Raw genomic sequence first — 26,597 nt, 5'->3', positions numbered from 1 at the left:
GAAAATTTTGTTTTTGTTTTATTACAAACAAACAGTACAAAAGCTCTACATATTAATTTAAGGCAACATTTTCCATTTTTCAGTAGCTGAGAAAAGGTCACTTAAAGCTTAAAAAAATATGCCTATATAAGTCAATTAAATGGACTCTTAACATTTTCAGTATTTTACTTTCTACAACTCGGAGCACATAAACATACATTTTCTAAATAAATTGAAGATCATGATTTATTTACAGGGTGTCAAATGGTAGAGAATGGATTTTTCAGTACTTTGCTTCAGTCCAGACTGAACAGATTAGAATGGATGTACAGTAACATGTCCCCTTACATGCACATAATGAGAGTAACCCACAACCTTACACCCTCTGAAAGCCAATGACAAATGTGACATCAGTGCCAGTCCATTTGTGAAAGATGAATGGATGCGTGTTGACAGTAGCCCGCTCGAGGGTATTTCTGAGGCAGTGTATAGAGTTGTTGGTTTAAGTCCAGTCCCTTCCTCTTCCTCTAGAATATGTGTGTCTATAGTCCATGAAGGGTGGAGCTGATGATGTCCATGAAGGTGGCCTCTACACAGTAACAGAGCTGGACATCAGGGTCAGCTCCACCGAGTTCCTCTGCTGTTCTCTGGGGTAAAGTCAGCTTGGAGGAACCTCCTCCTGAAGCCACAGCCCCCTGAGGCTTCTCCTTCAGATACTGCAGGCCTGCGGCAGAAAATTAATAAACTTCTTATTAATGTTATTCATTAAACACTGATAGATCTTTCTAAATATACACTTTGTCATCTGTCCTCATTATATTAGTATGGTTCTGACTGATCTACAATACAGATTGGTTCGCAGTTTCTGGTATGCACATATATCTAAAAATAGTAATCATATACCATGTCCACGTACAAAAAATGTATAAACATCAAGGCACATGCACAATTTAAATTCTCGCTTTTTCTGTCCATGTGGTCTTACCATGTACCATCACTTTTCAAAATCTACACTATATACAGTACATATTATCTATAGTTGGAGTTGCCCAGAGTCAATCGGCAAGATCAGTATTTAAAACTGATCAAGGCTTTATAATTGGATGAGATCTGGCACACTCAGGACAGGATCACCGGATAATATTAATTGGATCCAAAAACTACAAAACATGTCCAACATTGCAAGGGCACAGGTTAAATCATTAGGAATTAGAAAAGATTGTGTCCTTTTCCTTAACCATTGAAGGCAATCTTTAAAGGATGTATTTTCTTAGTTCAGAAATATTCAACTGTCAAACATATGCAGCTACATTACATAGTAACATTTAACTATTGGATCGAGACTCAATATTAAATGACTAAGACTGGGGCCCTTTTATTTATTTAATTTTAAATCTGGACATTACTATCTGTTTAATTTGGTATAACCCCATGTGTAGGTAAAATGCACAGCTAATTACAGAAAAGGTCCACTAATATTACTTAGTGACAGCCTCCAATCTAATAACAAAAAAGCCAAAAATGTCTGTGTGTCAATGGCTACATTTGAGCTTTTTCATGTTCGTTGATCTCTTAGTGTCTAATATGAATAATGCCATCAGGACAGCGACTGCCAATGTTAACTGCAAATTGTTTCCTGGTCAGTGCTGACATCAGGTATAAATAGAGGCAGTTCTGGGACACCTAAGTTTCTGTTCATCTTTTTGGAAGAGGAATTTACCTAAACATCTGCGTTAGGAGGTCCCTACTTGATAACCTCAAAGATGTATACTACACAGTGTTTCTACACTGGTGGTCACAACAATGAAAGGGAATTGTTTTGTACTGATGAAAAGCCACCCAAGTGACTAACTATACTCACGAGCGATGAGAGGGTCAATGTCCCTGGCTTTGGTGGCAACGTCGGACGCACAAACCTGGCCCACTTGTACTAGCAGACCTGCGACATCATCATAGAGCGGAGGGAAGGCCTGGCAGAAGGCCACCAGGCATGGCAGGATGGGCATGAAGAAGGAGAAACGCTTGGCACGAGTCAGCACTAAAAAAACAGAACATACTTACAGTACACACAAGAACTGTGTAAACAATACATACAGTGGCTAATAGGCTGGTACACACTATGCACTGATGTAATGGAGAGAGAATACTGCACTAACAGCCGAAGGCCAGATGGTGGCAGCCAAATATAAGGATACGAATATCAAGACATACTGTATGCAAATGCTGCATTAAGTTACAGTATACAGTAAGTCTGCTGGGAGCAAATTCAAGGATGGAAACACAAAAGTAGATAAAAAGAAGTGTGGTGAGTAAACAACCAAAGCTACAACCAAAAGTATTAATGTATGAGACGTAAAGACAAGACACAGTTCACTGACCTGTGAGGAGGGTGCCCATGACACTGATGGCCAACCTGGCCACACTGAGGGACTTGGGTAGCGCGTACTGGGTACACAGGTATGACAGCAACTGGATTGCAAAGATCTGTGTGGAAACACACATTCAGAACGGCTACACATTTTGCCTTACATATTTATGTAGCAAATATGCTACATAAATGCTAACACTCAGCAGAGAGCTCCCAATAGAGCTGCTTTAAAATAGAAAAAATGCAAGTGTAAGAGAGGCTCTGGCACAAGCCCAGGGCAAGTCTGGGATTTAAAGCCAGGAAAAACAGGGGAGCTGAGAAGGGAGGGGGTGTTTAAAGGCCTCACCTGCTTCTCCAGCTGGGGCTGGGCCAGCAGCTCTGGGATGAAGTCCAGACAGATATGGATGGAAGGGATGCCTGCCACAGTTAGAGGCAGCAGAGCTTGAGGGTAACCCTGACAGAGAGAGACACAAAGACGGAGAATGATAAAGGAGGAATGAGGAATACACAGTAAATTCAATCAAGTAGTCATTTAAGCACACACAAGTACTTTGGCAGTGTGGACAAGCGTGGATTAGCTTGATTAGTGCTGCAGCTACTTGCCACTAATGCCATGGCAGAATGTGATGACTAATGGGGTCAACATGACTTGGCTCTTTTGAAAAACTCACGGTATTTGCATGATAACATTTGGAGGGGAGCAAGAAAATCTAGTCATGCAGTAATGTCAATAAGAAGCAGGAATGTCATAAACAGCCCCTGTTGGCCTTTTATTCAGACCTGTTACAACACACTCTCTTTTAGGTTTGTAAACCTACCAGCCTTCCCACTGTCACAGTAAAACACAAAAACATCAAGTGTACAGCCCACTTCATCTTCTTCCTATAATGTTACCTGAAAGTGGACCAACTTGGCAATGTTAGGGTCGGCAATGAACATCTGATGCAGCAGACAACAGATGAGACATTGCACCTCCCTCAAGTCACTAAGAAGGCCTCCCTCCGGCTCAGCGTCCTCCACGCCTCGCCTGGCTCTGGGCCCCAGGTTTCCCGGTTTCAATTTTCCTGGCAAGGGGCCCCCAATACTGCTCAGCAGGCTCTCTGTGCTGGCCCCCAGCTGCTGCTCTTCGGAGGTTGGCAGACACACTTCCAGGAGAATCTGGACTGCTGCGCTGTCCTTGGGTTAAACAGAAACAGGTGGTTATCATGACTAGGTGTGAAAGGTCATCTCTAACATATTTTTTGGGGTGTAATTTCATGCCATATTTCTAGACAAAGTGGGTTTGTGTGTCAGTTAGTGGTTAAAATACCTGTGCCGATAGCAGGGCGTTTTTCAGCTCCTCCCTGGTGACCTCGGGTGTATCTGGCTGTCCAGGCACGCCCAGGTTTGAGACCGTCTGGCTCTGCCGCTCAAAGTCAGCCGTCTCCTTCAGGTGGCAGTGTAGGTAGGCTTTTGAGGCCAGCAGGTAGCCATTCAGCATGTGAAGGACAATGTCCATTAAAGGAGGACACCTAACAAAACAAAAAAGTTGAACCTGTATTTATTTTTTTTACTGAATATATGTTTAAATAAAAAAATATTGAAAAAAAAAAAAAGCATTTCCTTTGTTGATTCCATTTGTCTAGGTAGAAGAGTAACATATACTGACATAGCTACAATTAGTTGATTATTAACATTAAAACACTGCAATAATAAGTGTTTTAAAGTTTTACATTTTCTTTCAAGCTATCTGACAGACCATCCTAACCATTCTTATATATTATGAAAATAAATGCAAGCCATTTGTGTGGGTCCATGTGACGTATATATCGTCATCTGCCCATGTCCTTATGGACCGTAAACATGCAGCCAAAAACTTATGACCACAAGGATGTACATTACCATATACCCCAACATAGGGCTGGGCGATATGGAGAAAATCAATTATCACAATATTTTTTACCAAATACCTCAATATCGATAACGCAACGATATTGACTAATGGTGCTTTCGCAAAATAGTTACACAATGAGATTTTTGATAAATAATCATCAGTAATGTGGATATAATGACTAAGTGGGTAAAGGCAAATACCCTCTGGGTCTGGTAAGTTCAGAAAAGGACATCACTTTACTGTAATGCAGCCTTTAAAACCAGGAAAAGACAACACTTATGCCACATTACGATATCCAAAATCTAAGACGATATCTAGTCTCATATCACGATATCGATATAATATCGATATATTGCCCAGCTCTACACCAACAAAGTGCGAACAGGTGTGTGTATGCAATCATCCAATGTAGCATAAACAGTAGGGGTGGTACAGTTCACAAAACCCACGGTTCGGTTCGTATCACGGTTTTAGGGTCACGGTTTTCGGTTCAGTACGGTTTCTTATTTTTTCTTTAACACTCCAGAATATACTTCAGCAAATAGCTAAAATTATCATATTGAATGCATGTTGCACAAAACGTGCACACAGTGGCAGTTCTATATTGTTTCATTTCCATATAGGTAACGTGAAATCCAAAATGTTCCCACACACCAGACTATAAACGACGCTGGCGCATCCTCCAGCTCTGGGCAGCCTCTCTCCCACTTGACATTTCTAAAGGTGACGTGCAGCGGCACCCCACTCCACTTGAGGAGCGGTCGGCTCGGTGTCTCTCAAAATCTGATGAAAATCTTTTAAACTGACCTTTGTCGATCTGAAATGAAGACCGATTCAGCAACTGCATGGCCTATTTCTCGCTTAAAATGTTTTCAGAAACACGTTTCGGTTAACTATTTTAGTACAATATGAGATCGTATTCTGAACGAGCCGCCATGACAGTCTGTTTTGAAATTTGGGACCAGCCAGACCCATGTGACGCAATCATCCAATCAGCTGCCATGGGTTGAGTTTGTCACGCCCATCCCGCTCGTCATTTCCAGTAACTGTTTTAACATAGGTGTCGAAAGTGGGCACTACGGCAGTAAGAGGTTAGTGCACATTAACAGTGTACTGACGAACCGTGCGGTACACACATGCTCCGAACCGAGACTAGCGAACCGAGCGGTTCGGGTGTTTTTTCACGAACCGTACCACCCCTAATAAACAGAACTATATATGTGTGCTGTATGTGTCCATATATGGTCCTTTAGAATATGTCCTGTGGTTACCTGTATACCCTTTGATCACAGCGCAGCACAATGAGAGGGTCCACCATCAGGTCGTTCTGAGTGTACCTCTGCTGCCTGAGCAGCTTAGCTGAAGGTTGGAGGGCGTTTACGGTCATCACCCACAACCTGCAACACAGACATTAGTTTAAACTTTCACTCATATAACACATAAGTGTTATAAAGTAGAGGAAATAGACTAATTTGGGGTTTCTTTGGCCCAGCATTTGGATCTTCATAACTCAAACAATTTCATTTCAAACTGAGATGTCTAACATTCAAAAAGGCTGACAGGACACATTATGGCACTTTTTAAAGGATAATATTAAAATTGCTCGTTGACAAAAATATCACACTTATCCAGATGAACTACTAACTATGAACTAATCATGAACTGTCCATCTTTTTTTTCAAAATGGATTTGTATTTTGGAAGAAAAAGACTTGCTACTAAAATATGACATAAGACACACTTCCGTAGGGGTTTAATTCAGTTACTCACAAATAAGTCTGTGGCAGCATTTCACCCTTAAGGCTCTGACACACCAACCCGACGGCTGACCTTTGGCAGAAAAGTGCCTCGGGAACACACCGAAGCAACGCCCGACTTGAGCGTACGTTTCGCGTGTGCGCGAGACGTAATACGTCTCCATAACAGCAGGCGGCGCTAATCTGTATTGTTGCCCAAAAAAGGAAAACCGGCAGCCGATTGGACGAACGAGTCACATGGGTCTGGCTTCTCCCGGATTTCAAAGCCAGACCATGATGGCGGCTCGTTCGGAATACGAAAATAAGTAAGTTTACGAAAATAGTTCACTGAAACGTGTTTCTGAAAACATTTTAAGCCAGAAAATAGGCCATGCAGTTGATGAATCCGTCTTCATTTCGTCAGATTTTGAGAGGGGTTCGTCAGTCTCATCCCACTCGTCATTTCCGGGTTAGCGCTCCACCAATCAGATTGGTCATTGAGTCCGACTGCCCGCCTTCCGATTCAACATGTCAAATCGGCCCAAATGAAGTCCGACATCTCCTCCAACTGACGACGGCACGGAACACACCGAACAGACTTGAGTCACCGACCGCGCCAGACTGTCCTACGGCCGATAATCGGGTTGGTGTGTCAGGGCCTTTAACCTCTCTTATCAGACCAATGCTAAACTATAAACAGCAGGGTACTCTTGGAGCTCCAAGCAGTTCTGCGGCTTGCTGCACTGACATCAATCAAGTGAAATTTGACACCGTTGCCGTCCTGCTGGGTCCACCAGAGCCCTCTGCAACTCCACAGGAGTGGGCAACTATCCCTTAAAGCTCCCTCATGGAGAGTCTCCCTCAGTTTTCCTGCCCTGAGCTCTTCTTGTTACACAACTATTTTGGATCGATAGGATGTCTGCTCAGAGCTTTGGTAACTGTGCTCCTGTGGGCCCTGGGGCAGAGTGAGGGTTACCCTTTTCTGTCCAGAGAGTTCACGCAGGCTGACAGAGTTGTTTGGCTCCATACCTCTGATCTATTCACACAATAATCATTGAGCAAGCAGCCTGGGGTTAAGGGCAACAACACTTATTCCACAGGTCTCCCTTTTATCCATTTACCGAGTCTCACAGCAACTTGACACAGCCTTAGGAGAGACGACACCAACTCAAGTACTACGTTAACCTCTGACTGAAAATACATACAAATGTGAATCTAACCACATTTGCAGGTGGTCTTGGGCCACATATCGCCACATTCTTTTAGCAGTGTGTAGGCAAATGTGTCCTGGGTCACATTAAGGACCTCCAGTTGCTTATAATAGAACACTTAGTTTAGAAAAAAAGTTAGTGAATATTTTTGTAGTAGACTCTTTTTTTAGTCATCGCATGTTTCTGTAATAATTTCGTTGAGAGTAACAACTAAAATTCCCACACACAACAATAACAAAAAAAAAATTTCTTTCAAATATGTATATTTTTTACATGCAAACTGAAATTATGCACGTGTTTATTTGTATATAGAGCGGGTAAGTGAGATCCAACCACAAGTGGTCACTCAAAATGCACGTGTAGACACTACTGTCTTACTAGTTTTGAAGATTTGTGAACACATTAGAGCTGTCCACTCATGAGCCGATCACTCAGGATGATGTTAAGCCCAGGTCAGCAAAGGGCCTTACATTTTTCTTTGTTTATTATTATTATTATTGTTTATTTATTTCTTATTAACTTGAGCAAAAGATTCAAGCATTCTAATTAGTGAAGAAAAGATACTTAGTTGCACTCTTGATTGATTTTGAGCCCCAATACTAAAGTGATGCCATTCATTCAAGGCATGCTAATAATGCCTTAAGCCAGAAAATATACCATATCCACTCGACATATAATATCAATTATCTGGAATCTTATGACAGTTAAACTTGCATAATCTAAACAAATTGAATTTTCCAATTACCATGATATAGCATTCCCATGTGACATTCAGTGGTATTCTCACTTGAGGCTGTAACAGTAGCATTTTTTATTCTTTGTCACAACATTTAATCGTGTCCAGAGCAAGTACCTGCGGGGCATCACAGTGTTGAGGCCCATCCAGAGCTTGTTAAGGGTCTGCAGTATTCGGCGAGGCACAGCGGGCTCCAGCAGCAGAGCCATGCTGGCTGTGAGGGCCTCCGCATAAGGGATCAGGTCTCCGGGCGAAAGCAGCGTTAAATGCTCCAGGATCCGCATCAGCCTGGGACTGCTAGATGGTAACTTCTGGAAGGCTGAGTGAGGTGAGGGATGACAAACAGCTGAATTAATCTTCATATTTAGGACAAATATGCATTTTGAAATTAAAAGAGATAAAACCAAATCCTTCTGGAGCATCAGTAGCAACATCTGGCAAACACGTTTGTTTTGACTTAATGGTGGTAAGAAGAAAATAAAACTGCATCATCCTTTAACCTTTAAACAAAAAAGTGTGAATCGAAGATAAGTGTCTAATTTAAAGAATGAAAAATGATACTGAGTAGGTCATCCTCTTGAAAGGTCAAGTTCCACACCATCGTTGCAGTCTGCTGTTCTAACTCAGTTGAAACCCCCATTCACCTCCTACCGCCAAGCCCTGGGAGCTATTTTTCTATTTTTACCTTACTTTCCTATTCATAATTAATGAATCCATTGTCTTTTCCTTGTGACCATTATTCAGAGGAATGTTGCAACGCAGAGGAAACCTTAAACACACCCTGGATATGTTAGAAGAACACAATTGTGCATAGCTGCATAAAATATTAAATATCAATTTGTAAAGGTACACATACGCATTAACCTGCATAATAGTGTGTGAAACTGATTATCTGTTACGCTTTTGCATTTTGTCAAGGGTCTCTATCAAAGAAAAAACAATTACAGCATTATCCTCTAAACCTTGAGGGATTAACCATTGAGATAAGATTTCAGTTAGATAACGGCTTACAACTGTAAATGTCTTATCCAATATTAGGGTGTCTTCCCTGTTCCACTCAAGGCTGGTAACACTACTCTCCTCCTACACAACCCTGGCTCCTAGGTTACCACCACTGCTGGAGGTTTATTTCTGGATTCACTTTGAAGATCACTCTGAGATTTGCCTTTAAACTCTTTTCAATCTTAATCTCTATTTACCTTTGAATTGTATCTAATAAACTCTCGTAGTGTTATTTTATTTCTATTTAACTTATGCATATACAGTATATGGCACTGATTGTTAAAGGACTTTGATAATATTTCTCACATTTCAAAAAATCTGGCAATGCTAGCAGAAAGGCATGGGAGCTCTAAATAAGGATCTACCAGCCTTAACCTTCTGCACAAACTCTATTTCTTTCATCCCTTATTCCCACCGTCCTCACCCTGGTGGAGCTGGCTCTGAGTATATCTGCAGGTGTTGCTGGGGAGCATCATCCTCCTCAGCAGGGGCAGGGTACCAGTCACCTCCTCTTCACACACCCAGTCCTCAACTAGACATAGGTGGGGGTAGTTGGTGGCCAACAGCCTCAGCAGGGCAGAGTGCAGACCTGGGAACAGGAAAGGAGAAAGGAAGGTTATTTTAAAGTGTTCTTCCCCCAAGAATTTAGTGTTGTTTATTTTCTTTTTTGAGTGTTCCTTTTCTCAAACATAAAAGCCTTAATTATTTTCACCAAGGGATAATCACTAACATTCTTTATTACTGAAAGAGAAACAGATTGGAGGCCTATCTGGTGGCGTAGTAATATTTACTGAGATATTACTACAATCTTGGTATGTAACTTGTGTGCTTCCAAGTATTTAATACCATTTAAGTAAAATAAAGGTGGATATAGAGATGTAACCAAAACGTGAAGCCCATGTCTCACCCCCTAGCTCCTGCTGCAGTCCCTGGGCCTGGGTAACCAAGTACTTAATGGGGATCTGGTCCATCAAGGCTGCTGAGTAGGACTTTGGTTTCCTCTGCATCAAGGCTTTAAATAAGAGAGAAAGGATGAGTGAAGCAAAGAAACTATGAGACAGGAAACAAAGAGGATGATAACACGAAGCAAGAAAAGGACATGACGGAGCATAAGTGTTTTATTTGGCAGCGTAAGGACGCCAGAGCCGCTGTGCCGATGCGGTAGAGGAGCGGAGGTGATTTTTCATTGACGTGGGTTCATTACCACTGCTGATGGGCTTCATTACTCCTTCCTTGAAGGCTGTGGGAGCACTTAGGTAAACACAGCAATTAAAGAGATGGGCATAAACTCTCACATAAATCTGGCCTAATGAAGGGCAAGAGGAGAGCTCATCATGGGAGAAAATAAACACTGACTAGGCTAACTGCTAATGCTCAATCTAACCTACAGCTGTCCTAGTTAGCTCAGCTCCCGCAGCCATTGTACTTGGCTTTTTGTCAGTCCTCCATTTATTCTCTACGAAGCGGCCAACATTCAGTGCAGAGAGTGAAAATGATGAATGACTGCACATCCAGAGTGAGAGCATCTCCTACAACTTAACAGAGGACAAAAGCTGCCTTTCTCTTCGCACTGCCTGAAGAATTCCCTCCATTTCATATACAATACATCCTTCAGTGGAGGAGATGACAATGGATGCACTTTGGACAGGCAGAAAATAAGAAATGGAAGGAAGTGACAGCACAGCACAGTGGGAACCCAGTCACAGTGCAGTGTTATATGGGACACCAGTATTGTCAGGTACATACCCAGTTGTTTGGTGCTAGCCAACAGGTTCTCTTCATACGACAGGATGTAGTAGAGGATAAGGAGTTGGGTGGTGATGGAGTAGCGTTGCCGTACTCCTCGACTACCCTCTCCTTGCTAACCAACAGCAAAAGAGAAGCACAGCAGCTACAGGTCAGGGACGGGATGGGCAGAAAAATAGGGCTATGAATGTGGGGATGGGTACTTAGATTCATCAGCAATATATAACCTATAACGCTTGGAGTTTCCATTCAAACAAGCCAATTTACATGGACTATAAAAAAACTTTAGTCATTATTAAAACATTCATGTCATAAAAACTTGTGTTTGCAGCATCAAAAAATACTTGTTTTTAAATACAAAAGGATTTTGAAGAATAAAAAAAAGATTTGATATTAAAAAGGGAGCATTGCCATTGAAGAGAGGAAACAAACTATTAACTCTGGTAATTTAAGAATAAAATATTGCCTTTAAATACTCACACAGGCCATCAGATATTAACAAAATAGGATATGTAAAACTATAGAGCATACCAAAAAAAAACAAAAAACTGTAGGTCATTAACTGTAGGTTAAGTATAAGGTTTTTGCAGTTCCCATGAGACCCTTGGGCTGACTCACCCCAGCAGAGCACTGGAAGACATTAAGGATCTCCTGCTCGGTGATGGGCTGGTTGGTGGCCTCTGGGTTGGCTTTGGATGCTGGAGTGAGGATGGAGTTGATATAGGCGTCAATTAGGGGAATCAGTTGGGTATGGATGGGGGTGGTTGTCTCACAGAGCTGGCGATAGATCCAATCCTGGAGATGCACACAAGGACAGCACCCGAGGGCAAAATTTTTAAAAATGAAACCGACTTAACACAGCTAGTCATCCATTCATCAGTGAGCCATTTAGTGCAAATCTCCTACCTTGATGGACACTTTGTGCTTGGTGAAGGCTCTGCTCCGAAGCAGCTGGTAGATACAGTGAATGGGGAGGAATCCTGTGATGTTGGCACTTAGGTTGTTGGTCACTGCAACCCTCACCGCATGGGCTGTAACAACCTACACACCAGAAATCAAAAACAAGTTACCTGAAAAGCAACAATGGAAAACAGACAAAGCACACCTACAAATTCTGTATAGTTCAATGTTACATTATAGTGAGATTGTGCAGAACTTTGGTTCACTAACAAGCTCCTTTCATTCTTCTACTGAGAGTATGGTAACGTTTAAAACTTCTTGATTGCTAATTAAAGTTAACAACATACGTGAGAGTAAACATGACTGACTGCATCATACATCAAGTACATACACAGATGCAGGACTGGGCCATATGATGATATATGATATGATATGCAGTGAGATGATAGAAATGCGTCTGAGACTTATACGGAGGCATTTATACCTTTACTCAAAACAGCTGGGTAGAGTTAAATAATGTACATTAAAGTGATTTATGACCACTTTTAGAGGGACATTTATTTTCATTTTCACAAGTTGTTAAATTATAAGCTTCTATATTCCTGAGTTTACAGTGGCTCTCAATGGGGAAAACAAATAATTGTTGAGAATTAAACCCAACACAAATAGACAAATAAATAATTGAACACTGGAATAAGCAGAGAGAAAATGTCCATAAGGATTACAATGTATGTATACCTGTTCGGTGAAGATCTCCTGTGTGAAGATAGTCTTCATCTTGCTTAGAGAGCTGGGCTTGATGGCAATCTGTAGTAAGTTGAACATTGGCAAGAAAAAGAACGTCAACAATGGTAGGTTTACTGTGAGTGAAAACAACCCGCAGGCAACTGTGCTGGTATTTTGTAATTCCCTCCTTTCATATTTCATAAGAAAGATTCTACATGGCAGGCGCAACGTCGAACTGAGAGGATTGCCCTAGGGGTGGAAACAAACAGGCTCTAAATCCAATTACATTACACATCTTAGTGGAAAATACACTGAGACAGGAAAACTACTTAGCACACAGGCAGGAAACAATAGTGCACTTAATAAGTAATAAAACAGCAAATTGGCCACAGGGTATAGAGTGTCTTGGTAGATTATATGTGTATGCTGAAAGTGTTTCATCAGTGATATAGTCTTTATATGCACCACTGCTGCAGTGGATGAGTGGGGCCAGTAGCTGGTCAGCCAGACTGATGTATTGATCGCTGCCTCCCTCCCACCTACCACCTTACCTTCATCCCCAAAGTAGAGCACACCAACTCAATAATGGAGCTGAGCTGGTTGCTATGGAAATACATGGCAACCAGTAATAGCATCTCTCCAAAAGAAGCAGATACGCCTGCAGCACTGTAAGGAGGAGGACACACATATGCATGGGAGACGAGTAAGAAAAGTGTCATTAATCCTGCATCTTACAGGACAGAATTTTAATAAACTGATTATGCTAGTTGCATCAACGCCACACACACACACACTCACTCTTCTATCAGCATGTATCCCTTAAAATCGCCCCTAAAGCCCCATAAGACTCTGTGATGATGTATGCTTTATGGACTAGAGTCTCAAACAAACACACATTCATATGCATTGCTGCAGTTATAATGTGACGTTAAGACGGGCCATATTGACTTAATTTTAACATACAAACAAAAGCTTTGCGGAGTTTATCTATGCCTATTTTGATGAAAGATAAACAATTACAGAGGGAACATCAAATGCCTTCAAATAGTGGACATACACAAAGCAAACATACATTCAAGTACAAATTCAGACATGGAATTACCACATTTAACTCATCCCTTAACTTCTACTGCTCTTTACTTATTCTGAGCCATATTGTTTAACCCTTTCTTCCTCATTGTGTTATTAAGTGTCAATAAATTCTGTAGCTGACATGCTCTTCTAGAGCAGAAGTGCAGTGACCAAGATCATACCAGTTTAGTATGGTAAGAATAGTGTCTGAATCCCAGTGGTGGAATGTAACTAAGTACATTTACTCAAGTACTGTACTTAAGTACAAATTTGAAGTACTTGTACTTTACTTGATTCTTTTCGTGTCATGCAACTTTCTACTTCTACTACACTACATTTCAGAAAGAAATATTGTACTTTTTACTCCACTACATTAATCTGACATCATTAGTTACTATTTACTTAACAAATTAAGATTTTTGCACACAAAACACATGAATTTTATAAAATATGATGTTTTTTTTTGTAGTTAAACTACCCCAAAAACTATACAGGCCTACAAGTCCAGCTGAAATGATTAGAACATTAAACACTTAGTTGATTGAAAGAAATGTTTGGATCGTTTCCAGTTTCTAAAATGTGAGGATTTTTCTGCATCGAGTACTTTTACTTTTAATACTTAAAGTACATTTTTCTGATGATACTTTCATACTTTTACTTAAGTAACATTTTCAATGCAGGACTTTTACTTGTAACAGAGTATTTTTACAGTGTGGTATTAGTACCTTTACTTAAGTAAAAGGTACTAATACCACACTGTAAAAATACTGAATAGATCTGAATACTTCCACCACTGCTGAATCCTTTAATAAGACATTTACTGAGGACGAGACCAAACCCTATAAACCCAGTCTGCTAATGGCTGTTTCTTTTTTTATTTTGACGTTGAAACCTTGGGTTTGCAATGGAGTTATCATAATATTACAGTCCAAACCAGTTCAGTCTTTTTTAATGTCGAAGATAACTGTGTTTATCATTGTGATGTACTAATATATATAGCCTACTGTACAATGAGGATTTCAAGTAGCATACAAAACACTAGTTCTGAGGGCGTACAGCTGGACTGGTCGTATATGACAATGTTAGCTGTTCACTGAATAGGAGTGTAAACTGCCCAGCATGTCAGGTAATTGGTATGCATCTCTCCCAGGTTTTGACCCAGCTGGTCTCTGAATTGTAATGACCAGTGTTGACTGGCTTGGTTAGAATTGACAAAATAAGGGTTGAACACAGGTCAAATAACCCTGGTCCGACCAGAGGTAAGCGCTACAAAATCTCATTGTGAATAGATATTAGATATGTACAAAGTGTATCTACTACCCACATATTTAAAATCACACAGTGAAAAGTTGAGCTTCATTTAATTAAAAGGTGCTCTAAGCGATGTCACACGTTTTTTGTCACATACAGCAAACATCTCCTCACTATCTGCGAGCTGCCTGTCCTCTGAACACACTGTAAAAAAAACGCGGTCCCTGTAGACAGCCCAGGCTCCACAAACTGTAACAAAAACAAACTGTGCCAACCTGCACCACAGCCAATAACCGACAAGAAGGATTTTGGGTTGGGGGGTAAGTGCACGGAAGCACAGAAGGGAGGGGATGGGATGAGGAGGAGAGAGGGGCGAGCTAGCCTCGTTTTGTTTGAAAATACTTTGAACGTCAACAAGAAGTGCCGTCACCCAACATTGCTTAGAGTACGTCATAAGGATCTTAATTGTGACAGATTTTGGTTAAAATGTACTCACCATTGTTCGAACATGCATACTAAGTAACACAGTTTCTTCACACAGTAATGTCTGTTCAATAATACCTGTTCAATAATGCCTCATTATCATGAAAAAAAGTGTAGAGAGATTCTCCTTACCTCTCAAAGTATTCCTCCTCTTTGATCATCCAGCTGAGCCACATGACCATCAGCTGTTCCTGCTCTGGAGTGCTAGACACACACAAAGATGATAATGCTCAAACTCCATATAACAAAGTGACGATATTCAATTCCAAAAGACTTGCATGCTGCATTGGCAGAAAATCAAAACTCAAGACCACTGTGAGTTCAATAGGGTTTGTGATCCCAACAAACTGTATTTGTGCAAAGATGTCTAAAAGTAGGAGTCAATAAGACTAGCGTTATGTACCTGACCAGAGTAGGGAAGGCCAGCAGCTTGCAGAAGGACAGAGAGACAAAGCGCACGCCGGCAGGTGTGGCCGGGGGCCGGCTGGTCATCAACTGCAAGAGCTGCTCTGCCTCTTCATCTGTAGGTCTGCATAGGGATCACATTGAGTACATTATCTCAAAGACATGAACTTTTTTTTTTTTAATAATTAAACCAATGCTCTAAACACATTCACTGACTGTGGAACATTTAAATAATAAAATAAAGCATTTAGAATTAAAAACAACAGGAAACACACTTGCTTTCAAATCTCAAAATCAAACTCTAAAAACAATCAAATCAGTAGGGCTACTGCATCCTCTTTGACCTACCTGAGGCCCGCAATGCCCATGAGGGCACAGTACAGTCGGAGCAGAGCGCTGGCCTTCACCACATGCTCCTCTCTGAGGCCAGAGTACCCTGCGCTGGCCTCCTCTTCCATATCACCGTCATTGGGCATGTGGGTGCTGCGGGAGCGTGGCAGGATAGCGACCAGCTCCAGCAGCAGCTGTCTGCGCATCTGCCACAGCACAGAGCTGCTTTCTCTCTTTCGCTGGAAGTACATAGAGAAAGGCATGAGTTCACTACTGTGCTTTCATCCAAGTGCTGACATTAGGGCTCCAACTAGTGAATGTTTTTGTCATTTCTTTATGATAAAAAAAAAATGATGATAAACCCTAAAAATTGGATAACAAAATGATTGAACAACTAATTTTCTGTCTAAATATGGTCAGAACAATACATTTCCCCAATAATGCAGAGAGGCTTTTCTATAGAGCTGAGGGAGAGCCTCAACAATAAAAAATAAATAAATAAAAAATGTGACATTGCCACAACATTACACCACAACATTCTTGCCACCTCACGCAGAGTACTTTTGCTTCAGAGTCCTCTGCTCAACATGATGACACAAGATACCAAAGTTGCTCTTACATATTGGCATTACAATCTCCTCTGTGTTATTTTTACCAAAATACTTCTGAAACCAGTTTTGTGTCCATTTGAACAAACTAGAGTGTTTGTGGGCGCCTAATTAATCAATGTTTAATGCAATACAGAGTCAAGCCTGGCCTCTTACCTGTTGTCCATTGCGAATGAACATGCTGAACCAGGTACGGACTTTGCTATTGGTACCCAGTAGTAGACCGCTGACATAAGAGACTAGGGGACTGACCGCCTCATCTGGTGTATCTGGTCTATAGTCCAGAGTCAGAGCCACACCCAGACCAGGCAAGTGGCACTCCTCCACCTGGGAATACACAGAATGAAGAAAAAAAAATACACAGTAAATGATATTATTATATTAGTAAATTATTCTGATGGCATGCTTACAATGATATAAAGCAGAGGAAAGGGAGGTGGAGAAGCACATATTTTGACATGTTTGCTTGAAAATGAAACTATTATGTATGAAATTAGTTGCTGATTAACTTTCTGTTGATCAACTAATCATTTAAGCTCTGCTATACATCATTTTCCAGCATTCTTTATCACTTGTCCCTGCATGTTATCTGCTAATTTGACCATTCTCGGGACATTTTTTGGTAGAGTATAAGTCCTTCTGATGCAAGTCCTGCTGATACATTCTTCAGGAAGGCAATGAATTTCTACTACCTCCTGGGGCCTCGTTCGATAACTGACATGGTGCTGTAACCTTCTGGAGAGCAGGGGGGAGTAAGAAGACAAATTTCTCCCTTCAGGGATAGTATCACAAAGTGTATCACAACATAAATCAGTAAAGAAAAAAACTATTTTTAACATTTTTGTTTGTGTGAAATAACTAGAGAATAATATTCCCCTGGCTAAACAGAGCCCATCACTAGTTGATTAAATTCATCAATTAATCTGCTCCCTATTTTCTTGATTAATCGATTAGTTGTTTGGTCTAACAAACTTGCCGGAAGACAGGGTTGTAAACACTAGAAAGCAGCTTGGAAGCCAGTAAAAAAAAAAAGTTACGGGCGGTTACTTCTTATATTATATCCGTCACTTATTCGGTCTCTCTTTCAAACTTTGTGCAGACTAATTTGGAACAAGTTTAAGCGTTGCTTGCACAAAGATGGACAGAATTTTCGGCCGAGATTAGGTTAGTCGCAGGAGTTACCGACGGAGGCAAAAAGCCTTTTATGCCGTTATTAGCGTGTCCACCCGGGTGTTATGTTTCCATCGCTGCCGATTGGAGCTGGAGCCGATAAATAGCTGTGACTACCTTTCCCACTCAAGACAAAAGCCACATGTTAGTGGGCATTAGTAGTTTTTTTTGTCCAGTGGAAAAGGGGCTTAAGTGAGTTATTTTTTTACTGAAGACAGAAAACAACACAATAAGGAGCGGTGACAGTGAACCGAAGATGTGGGACGGACAGCTAAACAATTAGCTGAACCTCACTACAAACTACTAGTCTCGTATTGCCAGACCTAGCCTGGCTGCAACTAACGATTATTTCAATTGTCGATTAATCTATCTATCTATAAATTTCTCGATTAATCAATTATTTCTTTCGTCTATAAAATGTCAGAAAATGGTGAAAAATGTCAGTGTTTCCCAAAGCCCAAGATGACATCCTCAAATGTCTTGTTTTGTCCACAACTCAAAGATATTCAGTTTACTCCATATAGGTTTAAAGAAAGCAGAAGATATTTACATTTAAGAAGCTGGAATTACCTGTCTAAATAAAGGTTACATGAAAAAATTTTAAAATCTTTAAAGCCATTATGTTTAGCATTTGAAAACTCACGGCCTTAGCACTTAAGGAGGCACAAATTGATAAGGCATGTCTGTTATGCTGCCTCAAATTTCTTAGGTGTTATGAGAAACAAATCATTTCCAACGTTACAGTAAATACCTATGTTGAGATGATACTTAATTTTTTTTGCAACCATGTTTATGCAAATAATTAATTGACTTCTACACAAACATCTGTGGCGTGGTGATGGCGCAGTGGATATGACACGTGCCTTTGGTGTGGGAGACTTGCGTTCGATTCCCACTGCGATACATCGACCAATGTGTCCCTGAGCAAGACACTTAACCCCTAGTTGCTCCAGAGGCGTGTGACCTCTGACATATACTCACCTAAAGGATTATTAGGAACACCCTACTAATACCGTGTTTGACCCCTTTCGCCTTCAGAACTGCCTTAATTCTTCGTGGCATTGATTCAACAAGGTGCTGGAAGCATTCTTTAGAAATGTTGGCCCATATTGAGAGGATAGCATCTTGCATTTGATGGAGATTTGTGGGATGCACATCCAGGGCACGAAGCTCCCATTCCACCACATCCAGAAGATGTTCTATTGGGGTGAGATCTGGTGACTGTGGGGGCCATTTTAGTACAGCGAAGTCATTGTCATGTTCAAGAAACCAATTTGAAATGATTCGAGCTTTGTGACATGGTGCATTATCCTGCTGGAAGTAGCCATCAGAGGATGGGTACATGGTGGTCATACAGGGATGGACATGGTCAGAAACAATGCTCAGGTAGGCTGTGGCATTTAAACGATGCCCAATTGGTACTAAGGGGCCTAAAGTGTGCCAAGAAAACATCCCCCACACCATTACATCACCACCACCAGCCTGCACAGTGGTAACAAGGCATGACGGATCCATGTTCTCATTCTGTTTACGCCAAATTCTGACTCTGAAATCAAGACTCATCAGACCAGGCAACGTTTTTACAGTCTTCAACTGTCCAATTTTGGTGTGCTTGTGCAAATTGTAGCCTCATTTTCCTATTTTTAGTGGAGATGAGTAGTAGACGGTGGGGTCTTCTGCTGGTGTAGCCCATCCGCCTCAAGGTTGTTTGTGTTGTGGCTTCACAAATGCTTTACTGTAGGGCTGCACAATTAATTGAATTTTAATCACGATCTCGATTTTGGCTTCCCACGATCAAATTTGCGTGATCGAGCAATATTTAAAATGAGTCATAGAACGCTCCTTATCAAAGTTTTTGCAAAGCCACTCTAGCGCTCCATAAACCACTGTCTGATCACGTGCCTCTGTGAGCCAATCAGAGCTGTTCCCTGCCTGCACCGCACAGTTTAGTTTCTAGATGTAGACAGTCACAGAGGACAGAGTAACGTGAGGAAAATTCCACAACAGGTAGCAGTCGGTCATCATAAGCCGGACACAATGTTTACCAGTTTACCAGTAAACGCAACATTATGTCCTGTAGGTTTTGTTTTTCAGACAACAGCAATGACCATAGTGCTAGTTTGTGTCTGTTAGCTAATAGCTTTAGCAGCAGACTGTTTGACGTCCCGTTGTTGGAAATACAGTCACACTACACCGTTTAGCTGTCAGCATTTTAGCTGTGTTTAATCCAGTTACTACTGTGGCTAACAGTAGGCTAACGTTACCTGCTGTGTAACGTGTTATTAGTGTTTATGGTAGCTAACGGTAGGCTAACGTTAGCTGCTGTGTAACGTGTTATTAGTGTTTACTAGCGTGACATGCAGCGATGTTTATGTTGCCTCTAATGTGGGTTTCGGAGCATCAGAGCGCAACGCAGACATCTAAGTAGCAGTGTAATGAGCCAATGAAATCCGCGTTGCTATTTCGTCAGGTAGATACCTTACGGCAAACATGCATGTGTGGAAAGCGGTCGCACAACAGCTGAAATGGCATACTCATTCACAGTATCCTTCAATAAAGGAGGAATGTAGCACAATATGGATGTAAAAGCAGTTATAATTAGCCTATGTGGCAATAAAATTTGTTTTGGTTAAATCAACAAATAATCGTGATAATTAATCGTGATCTCAATATTGATCAAAATAATCGTGATTATCATTTTGGCGATAATCATGCAGCCCTACTTACTGCATACCTCGGTTGGTTATTTGAGTCAAAGTTGATCTTCTATCAGCTTTTTTGTACTTTTTCAGTACATTCTTTGTAAACCCTAGAAATGGTTGTGGGTGAGAATCCCAGTAACTGAGCAGATTGTGAAATACTTAAACCAGCCCGTCTGGCACTAACAACCATGCCACGCTAAAAGTTGCTTAGATCACTTTTCGTTCCCATTTTGACATTCAGTTTGGAGTTCAGGAGATTGTCTAGACCTGGACGACACCCCTAAATGCATTGAAGCAGCTGCCATGCGATTGGTTGATTGGATAATTGCATTAACGAGAAATCTTACAGGTGTTCCTAATAATCCTTTAGGTGAGTGTAAATAGCAATTGTAATTGCTTTGGATAAAAACTTCAGCTAAATGACATATAATGTAACATTTTGTAATGAAAGCATACCGCACAAACGGACGAGATACTAAACATTGTGCTAAGTTAACAAGTATTACTTTTAGTTTACTCATACATAATTCATGCGAAATAAAGCCAGGATAGCAGAATAAATTCAGCACAGATGCATCTCCAGCAGAATATAGCAGCTGTGATGGATTCTCTCATCTGAAGTAGATACTTTGGGAGGTTATTGATTAAATAGTGTGAGTGACTGACCACCATAGCTCTGATGTTGAGGGCCTGTGAGGGGTTCATCTGACAGAGCTGCCTGAGGGCTTCAGTCCTGCGTCGACCACCCACACTCTCCTCATCCTGACGCTCTCCGTTCTTGATCAAACCTCTACAAACTGCAGAGACAGAAAAACATAATTTTGACTAATCAATTACCTGTCAGGTGTTGGGTAAACAAAAAAACAAACAACTGAAGGCAAGACTGAGATCTTCACTGGGCATTGTGAAATAACAAATATCTGTTTGATCAAAACGTTGCTTTGTTAAATTTAATTTGGATCATTACAGCGTGCAGATGCTGCTAAGTGCAGACAACAAAACAGCTGTACTAGGACTTGTTTATTTTGATACTTTGTATCTGGCTATTAGCAACTTGCTCACTGAATTTGATTTTCCCACAATGTAAAGGAAATACTGTTCAATCAATACATTTTTATGTTGTATGTCATATTTGCTTATAATGTGACCCTTGCTTAAAAGGTCTCCACAGTAAGACTGTATCATTTCTCCGATGTCACGTTCCTCCATAAATACCCTAAACCATAGAATCATGACTCATTTATTTGCCTGTAAATAAGATTTAACAGCCATCACAAGACAGCATTTCCACAGCATTATCTCATTATTCCTTGTACTTTTTCCACAGCTGACAATTTAAAAGGCCAACTATTTACGGTTGGCCTAGACTATGGCATGCACTGAAATGATATCAGTTTCCATCTCTGCCACTACTGGATTATTTCATATGCCATAAAGGAGCCAGTGGAGTTAGGTTTGGTTACCAGCTCGTGTTCAACATGACAGACCTTGATGCTTCTAGACAGAGCCATTCCCCACACTTCACCATTAGATCAAATTATTTCACTTTCAATTCAATGAAACAAGGGATTTTCCTTTAACAAAGCCAAAAGGATTCCTTAATGTTGACTGATATGTAACACACACACACAAGCTATTGACTTAGACCTGACCCTCTGTGTGATAAGGTTGCACTGGAGACAGCGAGCGTTTTATATATAATGCGTCCCTCAAAGCACACCCTGTGAGCCAGAGCAACACAATAATGTTCATCATCAATCAATTCATATACACTTGGGCCAGTGGCATGGCTAGAATAAAGGGGAGACATCTAAACTCAGAAAGAAAACATGAGATGGCAACTCAATAGCAATCTGCCTATGATTATAATGAAGCTATCACAGAAACCTTTTTATGGTTAAGTAAAGCCCTATTTCTGCCACAGCAGGTACACTCACTAACCATATGAAGCTAGTACTGGCAATTAAACAGCCACTCTATCTTAAATTATCAGCTGGCAGCATGTTCAGTGTTGTGAGACAGATGAATTACCTTCATTGAAGCTGTCAGGGACATTGGCAACCAACAGACACAGAAACCAGTCTCCATTGCGGACATGAAGCAAAGCCTCTGCCACATCAACAATGGGGAGCAACGAGGGCAGCTCTAGGAAAAAAGAAAAAGAAACATTCTAGACAACAACTTGTCAACTGCAGAGGACAATATCACTGAGGTGGATTATTTTCAGGCTGGCTTTACAGAAAGATTAGGTTTTTTTCTTAATACACAGGTGATGTCTATAACTGTTGTACATAATCAATCTCTATCGTCTACATAACTGCACAGAATACTGTACTCAACCTGCACTTTGGTATTTAATGCTTCCTTTCCACTTCTGGTTGGATGTCAACTGCATTTCATTGGCTCTGTACCTGTACTCTGCTAAATGACAATAAAATTGAATCTAATCTAAAGTTTGCTCATACAGCATAGAGTATATGTGTACAAAATCCATTGTATTCAGCACCATTCCACTTCCACAGCACCTTTAGGTAAAAACTATTAAGAAGATGAAAGGAGTTGGGTACCTGCTTGTAAAATGCAGAGGACATCTGCGACCTCATCCAAGTAAACATGGCTTTCAAAAAGTTCAGAGGACTTTAAGAAAAACTCTCCATTTGAGTCTGCCACCTAAGAAATAACAAGGTAATGGAAAACAGACGGTGTGGATCAATCATCCAAGTCATCCTATTAGGTGAAGTACTGAAGGGCAATTGCAGTACAAAAAAAAAAGTATAGAATTTGTCAGTGTAAGAGCAGCTGCCTGAAATTTGGGAATCATTTCTGATGCCAACTTAAGCTTTGATGAAAAAGTAAAGGAAGGTGTGCAATCTTGTTTCTTACATTCAAGACCCATTTCCACAAGTAACATATTTTCAATCATTCAGAAATGTGTACTAAATAATTCATGCCTTAATTTATTTATATTTAGACATATCTGTCTCTCTGTATTCAAGCATGAAAGATGTCTCTTCTGCATTTCTATATTATACAAAATGCAGTAGCTCAGACTGCTAAAAATCACAAAAATCCCCCATTTCTGCAGTGTCTTGGCAAACTATATACAATGCTAGTTATCAGGGTACTTTAGTGTGGCATAACCAGTACTATCTTTCAATTCAATAGTTAACAACCTTTATACTTTTTATTCGTCTAATTTAGTTCATCATCAAGCACATTTTCTTGTCTTTTCTTGTTATGATGCATCTTGTTTTTTTTTATTTATTTCATTGGAATAATACTTATGCCATTGTTTCACCATTTAAGATAACTTCATTCATTCATGTTGTCAATGTCCTTTGATTGACTGAGTCATATGGGGACCTCTGACTGTACCTTATTCATGATAGCCAACAGTTCACTGAGGGTCAGACGGAGTCTCCTGAGGGGATCACTGTGTTCAAACTCCAGGGTCAGGCCGTGCTGTAGCTGTGACACCAGGATGCTTTCTCCGTTAGAACCACCTGCCTTATGCCTGGCAGAAAAGACAGCACGTTGTGTATACTGCTAAAATGAACTCCACATGAGTTTTTGGAAAACAGTGATCAGTTTTATGGAGTTTTTATGAAGAAAGCAATTTATGTATGACTTGATGAAAAAAACAGAGACCGTTAATTCTAATCATTACCAGACTGTAGCAACAACTATACTGCCACACACAATTCAGATATACCTGAGCTGCTGCTCCTTTCGTGCATCCTGCTCCAAGGCATGAAAGTCAACAGACAAAAGTGCTACAATGGAGTTGACAGCTTCTACTCCAGAGAGCAGGCGGAGTATAAGCTTCTTGTCCTGTGCCCATGACTGGCTCTGGTCAGCTGGAGCACATAAAGCCATCCTCACCAGACAGGGTAGCAGCAGCCTCAGCTCAGGGTCACTTAGGGCAGCCAGGCTCGCCACATCCACCTTCTGCATGGCTTCAAAGGCATAGGAGCTGACAAACTGCAGCCCTGCACTGTCTGCCATCTCTCTGCAACTAAACCTGTAAGGAACAGGAAAAACAGACCATTTAAAAAGGGTGGAATCGAATGTCTCATGAAGCAAATAAAGTGGACAGTATTTTAGTCTGAGCATCTTTTACGATATGAGAAGATGCACTGATATAAGGGTTTATCAAACACTGCAGAAACTCTAACGTTATCAACTATAAAGTGCCAGGCAAGTCACGCTAGAGTTCTGTTGACATAAGAAGCTGAGTTAAAGCTAGCTAACTCTGTCACAAAGTGCCAATGCATTCATTTCTCATTTACTGATAACGTTAGTAGCTAAATCTTCGGATCATAAGTAACTTAATGCGTTTGTTAATTTGGCTATCGCGGATAACTAACGCAAACGTTCGTTAGTGGTGCTAATGCTAAGTTAGTTAATACTGGTAAGATTAACGGTAACGTTAGCTAGCTATATCGTGGAATTTGTTTAACGTTAACCTGTTTTCCCAAGTCAACACATTGTTCCGATTCATGAGTAACGTTTGCACTTAGAAATGTTAAATATGTATTTTTTTAAGCACAAGCAACATCGTAATATACAGCCAACTCCAACTATTAACGCTAGCTAATAGCTAACGTTAACAGTCAGTAGATAACACTCATTCACTATCGCATTGATATACCCAATCGACCCTTAGCATGCTAGTAGCTAGCTAACAGCTAGGCTAGGCTAACTTGTCAGACGACAATACTCGCATGTGCTTTCTGGTCCTTTCTGCCGTGTAAATATTCAGTGTAAATACAATAACGATAATTCGAAAGAATCATCTTACCTCACTTATTAGGATGATACTTAACAAATAAATCGTCACCATCGAGGCCTTCAGACCTCGGACTATGTTGTGTACCGTCAGCCTCTATCGCTACTGACGGGGAGTCCAAAACCAATGGCAAAGAAAGAAGCTTGTCCTAGCTGTTGCCCCAGTAGGTTTATGGAAATGTCTTTGTAACGCTCGGTCTATTATGGTTTCCGCACATCCCCTTGGACTGTATCTTTATCTACAGTGATTACTATGTCGCTTTGACAGTGAGGGAACCAGTGTAGCGTTAGTCAGCACCGTGGAGCAGCGCTGACTGACCGCACTGACAGTGACTGGAGGAGGTAGTACCAGACTCCAGTCAGGCAGTGATGTGTAACAAACATGGGCTGGGCAATATTGATACGTTATAAAAGTATAATGGGAAACGTATTTCATTTTCAGAACAAAGCATTGGCTCTAGTATACTTTTTAAGTTGTTCGGAATCGGCTCCTTGGATAAGGGAAACATACTTCCAAAACTGACATCACATGACCCTTGTGTAGAGAAGTTTCTGCACCATTAATAACTAATGGACAATAGACATACCTATCTAATCTTTTCTCCAAGCTCTTGTGGGGGACGTGCCTGATATCTATATCTGCTTAAGGTTCAGAAAGGAAAATAGTATAACATCGAATGAACAAAGGTCATTAACAATGTGCTGGTATCTAAAAGTACCATATTTAAATCAAATTCAAATTTTATGTGGCATGGCATACTTGGTTTTACGGTTATATGAAAGGTCAAACAAAAATCCCAAGTCTCTTTCGATTTCTAACTATTTCGATTTACCTCTTAAATTCTAGACTTTTACCTACCCAGTCATTGATATGGCAGTGCAAATTTCACTACATTTTCAAGGGCACATTGATGGCAGTTGCTGTGGGACAAAGGAAAACAGAGCAGGACCTCGGTGTATTCAAAGGCTGCTGACAGCAAGGAAAAATGCAGCAAATTCTCAAAAGAATGAATTGCCAGCTGCTACTACAAAACCTCGGGGCAATTCAGCAACTTACAAGTAAGAAATTTGACTCAATTTATTATGCAGGGTTATTACAATGGCTTTCCCACTTGAGAATATTAAGTGTGGTAGCATGTTTGCAGACCTACTGTATAGTAGAAGAGGATGGTTACCGCAAACAACCATGATTTCCCCAAAAGAAAACATGGCACTGTACTGAAAATACATTTTCAGGGTTTTATTAAATGTTGAATGTATTTTCTACACTCAAAAGACCACATACATTTTAATGGTCAAATATTTTAAGCCAACAAATGTTGGCAGATATGCATGGTTAAGAGCAATACCAACGGATTTGCCAATAGTCAAAGTACAGTTTCCCTCTGAACAGGAGAAATCCAGACAGTAAATGTTCCTGTGTGTGCAGACACTGCATATCCAATGGGCAGCCATTCATAGCTGGTTAAAGTTCATTTACACCACACATTTACTTTCACACAGAAGTAAAATG

At 40.7% G+C, this 26,597-nt stretch overlaps 1 protein-coding gene across 3 annotated transcripts; it reads right to left on the bottom strand.

The window, feature by feature from the left end:
- ints2 (integrator complex subunit 2) lies at positions 1 to 25,421 on the bottom strand. Of its 3 annotated transcripts, none has more exons than XM_039778714.1 (26): positions 25,098 to 25,421; positions 24,009 to 24,317; positions 23,672 to 23,810; positions 22,864 to 22,966; positions 22,637 to 22,717; positions 22,328 to 22,441; positions 20,963 to 21,093; positions 16,581 to 16,751; positions 15,835 to 16,055; positions 15,485 to 15,610; positions 15,214 to 15,285; positions 12,828 to 12,942; positions 12,289 to 12,357; positions 11,557 to 11,691; positions 11,269 to 11,445; positions 10,651 to 10,765; positions 9,812 to 9,916; positions 9,329 to 9,493; positions 8,020 to 8,221; positions 5,492 to 5,617; positions 3,657 to 3,858; positions 3,242 to 3,523; positions 2,694 to 2,801; positions 2,358 to 2,463; positions 1,841 to 2,017; positions 1 to 703 (listed from the first exon to the last, which is right to left on the bottom strand). In XM_039778714.1, the coding sequence occupies exons 2-26, from the start codon at positions 24,299 to 24,301 to the stop codon at positions 522 to 524; spliced, it is 3,717 nt and encodes a 1,238-aa protein (XP_039634648.1). In that variant the 5' UTR covers positions 24,302 to 24,317; positions 25,098 to 25,421; the 3' UTR covers positions 1 to 521. The 3 variants fall into 3 exon arrangements, with proteins under 3 accessions (XP_039634648.1, XP_039634649.1, XP_039634650.1); XM_039778715.1 differs by having other exon boundaries at positions 22,637 to 22,714; XM_039778716.1 differs by lacking the exon at positions 22,637 to 22,717.
- Positions 25,422 to 26,597: the final 1,176 nt, after the last annotated feature.

Source organism: Perca fluviatilis, chromosome 16 (assembly GCF_010015445.1).
Source record: "Perca fluviatilis chromosome 16, GENO_Pfluv_1.0, whole genome shotgun sequence".
Classification (NCBI taxonomy): Eukaryota; Metazoa; Chordata; class Actinopteri; order Perciformes; family Percidae; genus Perca; species Perca fluviatilis.
This window is presented reverse-complemented; position numbering and strand designations above follow the sequence as displayed.